Source organism: Chrysemys picta, chromosome 2 (assembly GCF_011386835.1).
Source record: "Chrysemys picta bellii isolate R12L10 chromosome 2, ASM1138683v2, whole genome shotgun sequence".
Lineage (NCBI taxonomy): Eukaryota > Metazoa > Chordata > Testudines > Emydidae > Chrysemys > Chrysemys picta.
Window position 1 is genome coordinate 157634527 of NC_088792.1, and position 11452 is coordinate 157645978.

Here is an 11452-nt window from a genome sequence, read left to right on the forward strand (position 1 = left end):
GTGGGTCTCCATGTGCTGCCCGGGGCGGGGGCAGCACGCGGAGCCACCTCCCCCCCCACTAGGGGGGTGTAGAGACGTGCCAGCAGCTGGTCACTTCTGGGAGCAGTGTGGGGCCACTGGCCACGGCATGCAGGCAGCCTGCCTGAGTCTGCTGCACCACCGGCTGGGACTCGGGGCAGGCTGTCAGATATTTGTCCTGCATTTTGGGGGGCCCCCTGTTGTTGGGGATCCCGTGCCACCGCACAGTTTGTTTAATGGTAAATCCACTCCTGCCAACTGAGGATCTAGACCTATCTAGACCTTAGGGCAAATTTTGTTCTCAAAGAAGCGCTTCCCATGGAAGTCAACAGAAGCCAAAGAAGAATTTTACTCCATCATCTATGATGGTTTTACATAAATATTCCTGTAACGTTTGCTACTTACCAGGACTGAATGGGCCAGATCACTGGGCTAACTCCAGTGAAATTAAGGACATTACAGTGGGGATTAATTTGATCCTGTGAATTTAACTAAAGATTTGCTCCCCACAATACTCAACTCCTCTCTGTATTTGGGGTCAAATCATGTAATGGCCAAAAACTAATTGTGAGCAAACACCAAACTGATGAGAGAGAGAAGGGGTCGCATATTTGCATCTTAAACAACAGAGGATCAAATGAGAGTTTGCAAGTACACAAAGGGATACAGTATCCCAGCAGAATAGCAGGGGTGGCTGCCCACTGAGAAAGGAAAGACATACAGCTCTTTTCCCTGTTCTGACCACTACTGGCTGCCTTACATGTCTATCTCCAGGTATTCCTGCAAGCATGAAAAATGGTTACTGTCAGTCAGAGTTAAGGGGCTATGACTTGATGTAAGAGTCCCCACCGTCCCCGCACCACAGGTATGTGACAATGTGCAAACGCTCATGGATCCTACCCCAGCTCTGCCACCAACTGCATAACCTGAGCACCTCAGAGCTCAGACCCTCTCCTACAAAAAAAATAATAAAAAAAAAAAAATGCCAGGAGCTGTTTAATAACCACAGTGAACCAGGACCTCGGTTTTATTTCTGACCCAAAAGATTCTATCACAGTGGTCGGCAACCTTTCAGAAGGGGTGTGCTGAGTCTTCATTTATTCACTCTAATTTAAGGTTTCGCACGCTAGTAATACATTTTAATGTTTTTAGATGGTCTCTTTCTATAAGTCTATAATATATAACTAAACTATTATTGTATGTAAAGTAAATAATGTTTTTAAAATGTTTAAGAAGCTTCATTTAAAATTAAATTAAAATGCAGAGCCCCCCCTGGGCTGGTGGCCAGGACCCGGGCAGTGTGAGTGAGGTTGCCTACTCCTGTTCTATCATGTTAACACAGCCCACAGAAAAATATCATTATTAAACCCCTATAAAAGGCCTAAATATCTTTAAATACCAGAACTACTATAAGTAAGTATTATACACAATGCAAATTACTTTCCACCATACAACCAACACCACCTTCTACCTCTAATACTGACACCCAGGCCTGCCCTAAAAACCCTCCCCCCAAGCAGAGGGAGAGATGCCAGAGATTACACAAAGTCCACTAGGGACTTTGCTATTGTTTAAAACAACAAGGAGTCCAGTGGCCCCTTAAAGATGAACAGATTTATTTGGACATAAGCTTTCCTGGGTAAAAAATCCACTTCTTCAGATGCAGGTTTTTTAACCCACAAAAGCTTATGCCCAAATAAATCTGTTCGTCTTTATGGGCCACCGGGCTCCTGGTTGTTTTTGTAGATACAGACTAACACGGCTACCCCTGATATTTGCTATTGACTGGAAGGCTCTCCGATACCAAGGTGATGGGCAGCAATATAAAGCCTTATGATTTCGATAGAGAGAGAGAGAGACTTTGCAAGTCCCCATGGACACAGCATGCCAGGAGCAGCAGGGTATGGCAGTTTCCCTTGGCACTGAGAACATACCGAGGAGGAATCTCACCGCTCAGGAGCGGTGGGAGCCCAGGAAGCTCTCCAAGGGCGTTCACTGCTGCCCCGGGCTCCAATCAGACCCAGGAGGCTTGGCTGGCTGGCTTATAAATGCAAAGCAGGGAGTGTTGCAAAGTGAAAGTGCCTGTGGGCTTCTCCCTGGTGGACTTGCGGGAAGGGAGATGAGCTCCCGGGCACCCCTTCCAGGAAGGGAGGAGGGACAGGGCAGCACAGAGCCCCCCAGAGGCAAGAGCCACCCCGGGACCCCACAACAGCAGCCAGCGGGGAGGAGCCCTCCCCAGGGCTCGCTGCCCCACTCCTCCAAGCCGCTCACGTCCTTCCTCATCCAAGACATTCTGCGGGACGGTGCGGACCGCGGAGCTGCGGGGAAAGGGAGGAAGAGCCGGGGATGCTGCGGTGCCTCTAGCCCGGAGCCTGCGCTGGACAGTGCAAGCTCCGCTCCCCGGCAGCCAGCTGGGAAACCCCTCCCTGAAGGGGTCCCCCCCGCCACCCTCGGAGCAACCAGGAGAGCCAGACGCAGGTAAGCAGCTACTCAGCCGCCGGCGCTTCCCCCCGTCCCCACGGGCGCCTGGCTCTGCAAGACTTTCCCCGCGCTTGCACGGCTGTAAATCACGGCTCCCCCTCCTAGTCAGCAGAGACCCTGCATCCTAAACCAGGAGCAGCTCCTCTGCCTTTGAGCGCTCAACTGAAACCCAAGCGCTCTGTTCCTAAGGTGCCGGGGGGGGGGGGCACCTCCAAATCCGGCAGAAGTGGCGCATAAGTGGGATCACTGCAAGGGAAAATCAACAGAAATAGCCACTGTCTGCACAGATTTATTCCCCCCGCCCAGAGGAGCTCAGGTCCTATTTAGGCACCTCAACAAGTGTGGGGTTTGGTTTTTTTTTTTTTTTTTTTGCAAATTTGCCCCGGAGCATTTTTTGAAAGACATATGACCCCGCATGAGTCCATGGGAGAACCGAGAAAGAAAGACCCGCCTCTAATCAAGCAGCCAGAAACAAGATTCCCCCCCCCCCTTAGTGCCACAGCTGCATGTTTAAAGAGCTCCTGGAAGCTCCCTTTATTTTTATTCTGGCCTGGTAAATTTGCTGCATTCACCATCACTGATTACTTTAATCTAATACGAGGTCTTAAAATCCCATTTGTTGAGTAGAAGCTCTTTGTGACAGTGACTGGCTTTTGGTTCTGTCTGTCCAGCACCTACCACAAGGGGGTCCTAGCCCATGATTGGGGCTCCACAGAATAAAAAAATATTGTGTGGATTCATTTTAAAGGGCATCTTATTGTTCATGAACCTGCTGCTGAGTCATTATTACGGTGGTGCGTTTCTGGGACCTGTGTATTTACAGGTTGGGGCAGCAAAACACAAAAGGTTGCAAATCACTTGGCACTTCCTTTAAAGAATGGTGACATTTAAAGATCAACAAGTTTCTCTAGCATGCACCTGCATGATTGTGGGAGGGGGTAAGAAAGAGAAGCTGCTACAAATTTTTGAAAATTGTTGGTGTTGGGGAAGCAGTGGAAACCACTGCACGCTCCAGGGAATGCTGAAGTCTCTCTCCATCCTGTTTTTTATATACAAGAAGGGGGATCAAACACATGTAAGCTCTTTGGGGGACAGGACTGATCTATTTTATGTCTGTACAGCAACTACCACAATCCGGCCCCAGTCCTGATTGGGATATTCAGGAACTACTATAATATTAATAATAATAATAAGACACTTTAATCAATCACTTTCTTTCCAGGTGAAATTGACCCTGAAGTTCAAAGAAGTTTTCACAAAACCAAAGATCAAGAGAAATGTGTCAATGAACCTCCAAAAAAAAAGGAGTGGGGGTGGGATTCCCTTGGAAATTTACTTAAAAAATCCCTTACATTGAGCCAGATCCTCAGCTGGTGTAAATCTGCACAACTCCACTGACTTCAGCAGAGCTAAACCGATTTGCACGAGATGAGGAATGGCCTATTGTTTCCAACCCAAACATTTCAACATGGGAAACTGGCCTATTTCCATTGTCCATGCTGAATGAAATAATAATTAAAAAAAAAAAGTAACAAACTGCATAAATAGTGACAAGTTCATTTGATTTTAAGGTTCTTTCGGTTTTAGTAATTGAAGGGGTCATTTAGCACCACAAAAGGAGGACGTTGCTGTTCTTATTGTTAACCCGACACTGCCTCTTTAAGAAATCTTTCAGACTGGGGGGTTTAGTTATGGAGAGCTTGATCCTGAAAAGTGCAGAGCACTCCCAGCTCCCACTGTCTTCGATCAGAGCTGTCGGCGCTCAGCACCTGTCTGGATCAGGGCTGAAGTGACAGAATGATTCTACTGGAAATAAGATTAAGGTGACATGTCTGGTTGCTACCTCTGAGCTGTGATGGCCATCAACAATGCCCTAATTCCTTCACTCTGCTCTCCTGTCACATTAAAACCAGCATGTACTAGTGCATCTTTCACGTGACAGGTATCCTCTTTATCCCTCTAAACTTGCTCAGCAATGCTGCAGGAAAAAGAGCAGCAGCAAGGGCTTGAGACACTTCTGATCTCTTTACCCTGGATATATCAAAAGTTCAGCCTTCTAGCAGTAAAACTCCCACCTGAATTGTAACTTGTGTAGGGATCCAGATCCTGTTCTCATTGACATGAACTGGAAGCTTTGCCATTCACGGGGGTGGGGTAGGACTGAGTCGACAGCCCAAATTTTCAAACTTGGGTGCCTTAGGCGCTAAGGGACTGATCCTGCTGCCAATTAAAGCAGTGGAAAGTAGCAGTACCTCTATGGAAGTAAGTGGAATGTGTGTGGGAAGAGAACTGGGCCCCTAATTTTATACTGATCCACCTGAATAGGTTTTGGTTTTGTTTTGTTTTTAAGGCTTTATATATCTATATATATATAATGGCCTGATTTCAATGACAGTAGCAGATGCTCAGCACCTCTGAAAATCAGACCCACTTTTATGGGTGCCCGGACATACACCTGGGCATCCATCTTTGAAAATGTTGGCCGATGACTACAAATTACTAGGACTGCCATCCCCAAGCATTCAAAACTCAGGAGATGTGCCTTAAAAAACAACAAAACAAAACAAACCCTACATTAGGGGGATGGTGGGGTCTGGTCTCGATTTTTAATTTGCTATATAGTTGCCATCTGTGCCTTTGGGGCGCACTGACTTCACATTTTCAAACTTTTCTCTGCAACATGAGGGTACAAACTGACTTTCTAAAAGTGAAAGCTGAGATTCTCACATAAATCACAGGACTCCAGAATCTAGGGCTTTAAGAAAAACACCAACTATTGCAAGACTCACAATAAAATCCCAAAAGTTAGCAACACCTTTTTATTTGTATTACTATAATGCCTAGGAGCCCCAGTCAGGACCCCATAATGGTGACACTCGTGAGTACAGAAGAAAAAGGCATTTTCACAACAGAGGAACATATTTTTAAGAGTATTTAGGTGCCTAACTCCCACTTAAATCAATGGGAGTGAGGTGCCTAAATACCTTCAAAAATCTGGCCCAGAGTGAACACTGTATCAAAATTCAGGGGCAGAGGAGAATTATATACAAAAGCTTTTTGAATTTTTAAGCTCACGTGAACATGTAAAAATGTCTCCAGGATGACAATGGAATTGTGTGCTCTCGGCAAGGCAAACACCTGAGAACAAGCTGTTCTAACTCCCCTCTTCCTTCCCACAGAGGCATATATGGAGACCAACCTGTCAGACTGTGAAAACCCTCTGAAATCCTCACCGAGCAACCAAAGGACCCCGAAGCAGCAAAAGCGCTCACGGGCAGCCTTCTCCCACACTCAGGTCATCGAGTTAGAAAGGAAGTTCAGTCATCAGAAGTATCTGTCCGCCCCGGAGCGAGCCCACCTGGCAAAGAACCTGAAGCTCACTGAAACCCAGGTGAAAATCTGGTTCCAGAACAGAAGGTACAAAACCAAAAGGAAGCAACTAGCCTCAGAACTCAGTGGACTCGATAAGAACTCAGTTTTTCCAGTCCAGGATGATGTCTCCAAGGCCTCTCTGATTTCTGTGTATAACAGCTACCAGTACTATCCATACCTGTACTACTCGAATGGCTGGAGTCCCTCTTTGTGGTAACTACAGCTAAAGACTTCAACTTTTCCAAAGAGAAGCTCTTTTTATTTTTACTGTTTTGCTTTCCCTAATAATAAGGGGGGGGGGGGGGGGGGAAGCACTTCTGACCAGATTTTCAGTGATGCCGAGCACCCTGCATGTCCTTTTCCCTTCCAGGGGACTTGCAAGGTTCTCGATACTGCTACAAGTCTAGGATAACATTTTCCAAGGCACCTAATAATAAATGCCACGCTCTTGTTTAGCACTTTCCATTGGTAGATCTTAAAGTGCTTTAGAAAGGATTACAATCTCCATTCTGCCAATGGGGAAATTGAGGTACGGAGCAATTAAGTGACTTGTCCAAGGCCACCCAGGGGCAGAGCCAGGAATAGAACCCAGTCCCCCGAGTTACAGTCCAGTGCTCTATCCACTATAGTGTCTGCCCTTTTCTCTCACTGAAAGTCAAAGTGACTTAGGCACCCATGTGCTTAAGTCTTTTTTCAAAGTGGGACTTAGGTGCTTTGGAAAAACTTTAGCCCTGTGCACAATCAGTGTGTAAAAACTAAGTAATGATTATGGTTTTGCACAGCAATTGTCTCGGTGTGTTCATCTAGGCCACTAACTCTGTGACACTGCATAGTAGATTTTAATATTTAAATACCTGGTCTTCTCAAACAGAACATAGGTGGGACACTGAATGGAAAAAAATGGAGTCTGCATTTTTTTTTTCATTAAATGGAAACTAAGAGCCATGTGGTCCTAGGGTGAAGACTGAGATATATTAGAACTATGTCAGCTAACATAACAAACCCCATTTAAGCATGTGCACCACTGCTCTTTACTGGCTAGAATTAGAACTGCATAACTATGTGTCATAGCACCTATACTGCTCGTTAAAGTAGAGTCTCCTTTAGCTCAAGTAGTAAAGACCTTTGGTTTGAAGTAGAAAGTGTGCAGTTCTATCTCTGCATGTGTCATGAAGTGATGTGTAGCCATGATGCACTGCATAGTAACAAACATGAAATACTAGGCAACAACAGAGTTGTTACCATATGCAATAAATATTGTGAGCAGGATTTTCGGCGGGTATAAATCGATTCTCTGATTCTGAAGGAACCAACCCAATTTACACCTGCTCAGGTTCTACAGCCTACACACCAATGTATACCACCACTAACTTAGCAGCACGTACCAAACCCGAAGATAGCAAGAAAGTCAGTATCACAACGACAGATCTGTTTTGCATATCACCACGCTGATGCTGTTTGAACATTAACACATAGAATTATTCTGTTAAATAGCCTAAGTTTTCAGCTTTCCTAACAGTTTAAAGAGAAGCAGTTGTTTGTAAAATTAGATGAGACAAAGCAGCCTAGTGCTTTAGGAAAGGCTCACTGGCTCGGTATTGCTGTAAAATGTTCTTATGATCACAGAGTTAAATGATCTTATCGTTGTTAATCACACTCACCATTTGAACAGACTAACAGAGGTGATTCCTGTTTCCATTTGATACATACTGTACTAGCCTGATGCTGCATGGTGCGGAGCATCTTCTGATCCTATCTTCTATAGTGGGAAGTGAGAAAACTCCGCACTTTGCAGTATACAAGGGAAACATGGGATAAAGCTTTTATGCCTGGTGGTGAAGTGAATAGCAATATTTTGACCTCAGTCTGTTCAAAGTAGCAGTGATGGCTTTTAGGAGCAAAGGAAATGCCTGCCCATACATAAAGTTTGAGGCAACATCTATTGTGGAGGAAAGAAATGTTTTAAAATATAAATGAAATAAAAATTGGGAGGGGGGGAATTATGTTAGATGATTTATAATTTCAGTGGACCAAATTCTCAGCTAGTACCAATCACCATAGTTCTATTGATTGGCAATTTACACCCTCTGAGCATATGTGGTTTTTTTTAATCTATCCAGTTCTTTATAATGATGCCCCTCATTGCAGTATCTGAGCACCTCCTAAAGAGAATTAAAACCCCCCAAACCACAAAAAGTCAAAGGCTTAATTTCCCTCCCTTCTCCTCAAGGCAGTTGGGGCTGCATATTGTTAGAGTGATTGCTACCGGATGGGAATTGTAATCATTTCTTTTCAGAGACAAAGGGTGCAGGGAAATGAAGTAATATATTTTATTAGACCAGCTTCTATTGGGGAAAGAGACACGCTTTCAAGATTACACAGAGCTCATCTTCAGGTCTGGGGAATTTTTAGAAATCTTATTTTTCATGAAAATATCTTTGAAAATTGATCTTTTGTTTCCCTCCTCCCCCCAACCCAATAGATCTGCAAACCGCCCACTCACAAGTATCCTTACTCAAGGCAGGAGACTCCTATTGTGAGCCAGGATTACTTATGGGAGGAATAGTTTACAGGATCAAACCCATTAAGGTGAACAATTCACCAATGCCGCAAATTTATGGTCACTGCCACCGTGTAAATTATTTGAACTACACGAAAGGATAACTGCCTGTTTTCTAACTAGTCGGAATGTAACTTCTAGTATCTCCAGATAACATTTTTCTTCCAGCTCATTCTTTATTTAGAACCTATTCATTCTGAAAGGATTCAGTCCTTTCTCTCAGTCAGCATTAAGAGTAGAAGGTCATCTCTGGGCTGTTACAATATGTTTCAAACTCAAGCACGCTGCTTATCCACTTTCCAAAAGAAGTGATCATACAGTACTTTGAACAAAAGATTCCTTAGGGTCCTATCCTGGGGCCCTGACTCACTTGAGGAGCCCCACTAACGTCAATGGGATAGGATTACACAAAGGAGAAATAGCTGCAGGAGCGAGTACTGAATGCAGAAATCCACAGGCACGTTTGGGCCCAATTGGGCATGACTTGCACCTTGTGCCATCATTGACACCAGTGCAAAACACTTACCATGCTGATTTGGTAGCTTTACATGCCTATTTTACACTGGTGCAAAGCTCCTCATTCTCTGTTGCCCTGCACCTTGTGTGGTCATTTAAATCAGTGCAAAGGGGATGTAAAAACGTTGCCTAATCAGAATGATAAGTCTGATTCTTATCTCATTTATATTGGTCTAACTCCACTGATTTCCATGAACTTACTTCTGATTCACACGAGTGTAAATGTAGTAGTGTCACCTACCTGGTCTGGCTTCAAGCGCTCTGCTGCCTCAGTTTCCCTTCACTTAGTTTCAATTTCCCGACCTTCTCAGGAAGGACTCACTGCCACACTCAAGTCTCTCCCCTGCAGGTAAAATATCAAAACCAAAAGCAGTTCCTCTGCCCATCCTGTGCTACAACTCCCATAGACTTTCCCTTGCCTCTCTGTGGGGAAAGGAGGACTCACCCTTCTCTTCAGTCCCCCTGCTTCAGGGCCCACAACAGCTCACATCAGCAGTTTTCTCAGCCTTTTCAGCCTTTTCATAGGGATCACCTTCCCCCTTCTCAACTGGGTCTGATAACTGAACAGGGCTGACCAGCCCCAGACACCCTGGCCCTTAAAGGGGATAAAGTATAAGAATATGCACCATAGAGAGTGGCTCACCCATTTTGCACAGGTGTAAATGATAGGGCGGTGGGGAATTGGGCCCCATCTGCAGGGCAACAATGGATTGTATCCATTGTTCTTTAGTAGTCATGGTAACTGAACACCCTCTTGGATATTTGATCTGTGTCCCAGCTCTTCGTTTGTAACCTATAACAAAACTCTCTGAACTGCCCACCCTTTGTATGTTTATGAAATCAGTCCAGTGCAAACAGTTGTTATTTTTGTATATATATTTTGATACTATTTTTCCAATGTGTGTGCATTGTACTTTGGAATAAAAAGTTAAAGGTCTGTATTAGAAATGGGCCTCTGGGGAGGTTCTGGTTTGGGGGTTTGTTTTTTAAAATCTCCTTTGTGTGTGTTTCAGGTTCATGTATTTGGGGTCAGAATCTGGCTACAGCCAGGCAAACGCACCAGGCCAGGGCATGTGTGCAAACTCAGGATCCCTTACTCCCCTCCCCTAGTGCACTATTACAGGGAGTAGCAATGGGGCTCGCTCACATGCCATGACTGCAAGGGAGGAAGGCAAGCAGCCAGCATGACTCAACACTCTGAAACAGGAGTGGATCTAGTGGGTTAAGGGTCATTGCTGGGGGCCAGCCCCTGATGCACAACTAATAGTGTTTAAAGGCTGCACAGATAGGGCCTGACAGGAGTCTATCCTCAGAGCTCAATGGGATTTGGATCAGGCTCCAAGGGAGCTCATGCTGCATCCTTAAGATGCCACAGATGCACAGCTCCACCTAAGCATCCCTCACTCTGCCTTTCATAGGTATAATACCTTCACTCGCATGGTGCGTCTGTGTCCCATTTCCAGAAACATGACTCCGGCTCGCAAAGCCATAATTTAGCCCTTATTCCTCCAGTACCTTACTCCTGTGAGTAGTACTTTCATATGTGAGAAGTCCCACTGAAGTCAACAGGGCTGCCACCATAACTATAGATTACTCGTATGTGTCACTATTGCAGGATCAGGCCTAATATGAACGGCACACAATCAATGGTCAGGAGCAGCTGGTGCAGCAGTTTTGCAAGTATCAGATCATCACCCATCACTGTTAAAAGAGTAGGGTAACGCTTAATGCTACCAACATCTCTTACCACCCTACTGTTAAAAGGACACCGGGTCCAATTCAGCCAGGAATGGCACATCCTGACACGTGCTGAACAGCCTCAATTCTCATTTACTCAGGAGCCACCACACCTTGCAGGAAGGAGAACAACCTCCCCCCCCCCCCCCCCCGTATTTATTTACTACTCCAGACTTGCATGAAAGCTGGTGTCATTCACCTGATTAGCAGCAAATGGATGCCTCTCTAGCAACCAGCAGTTTATACAGTAAGGTGCTTATTCTTGCTAAAATGTATTATGGTTTCACATTTTTCCATAATCTCATAATTTGAGTATATGCACAGGCCTCTAAATGTTTTTGATTTGGCTTAACCCTGTAAACTACTCCCAACCCACTCATCCTGCTTCCCAGATAGGAGACACACAGCTCTTTATTTTTACACTCGTAGACCCCCATCTGACAAACACTTATGGACGTGTTCACCTTTGTGCAGGAGAGTAGGTAGAATCATAGAATCGTAGAATATCAGAGTTGGAAGGGACCTCAAGAGGTCATCTAGTCCAACCCCCTGCTCAAAGCAGGACCAATTCCCAGCTAAATCATCCCAGCCAGGGCTTTGTCAAGCCGGGCCTTAAAAACCTCCAAGGAAGGAGACTCCACCACCTCCCTAGGTAACGCATTGCAGTGTTTCACCACCCTCCTAGTGAAATAGTTTTTCCTGATATCCAACCTGGACCTCCCCCACTGCAACTTGAGACCATTGCTCCTTGTTCTGTCATCTGCCACC

The 11452-nt window shown here is 45.2% G+C and overlaps 1 protein-coding gene across 1 annotated transcript; it reads left to right on the forward strand.

Annotated features, from left to right (window-relative positions):
- The first annotated feature begins 2293 nt into the window (after positions 1 to 2293).
- Positions 2294 to 9884, forward strand: NKX3-1 (NK3 homeobox 1). Its single transcript, XM_005285157.4, has 2 exons — positions 2294 to 2496; positions 5679 to 9884. Exon 2 carries the CDS (start codon positions 5687 to 5689, stop codon positions 6086 to 6088), a length of 402 nt encoding a protein of 133 aa, XP_005285214.3. The 5' UTR covers positions 2294 to 2496; positions 5679 to 5686; the 3' UTR covers positions 6089 to 9884.
- Positions 9885 to 11452: the final 1568 nt, after the last annotated feature.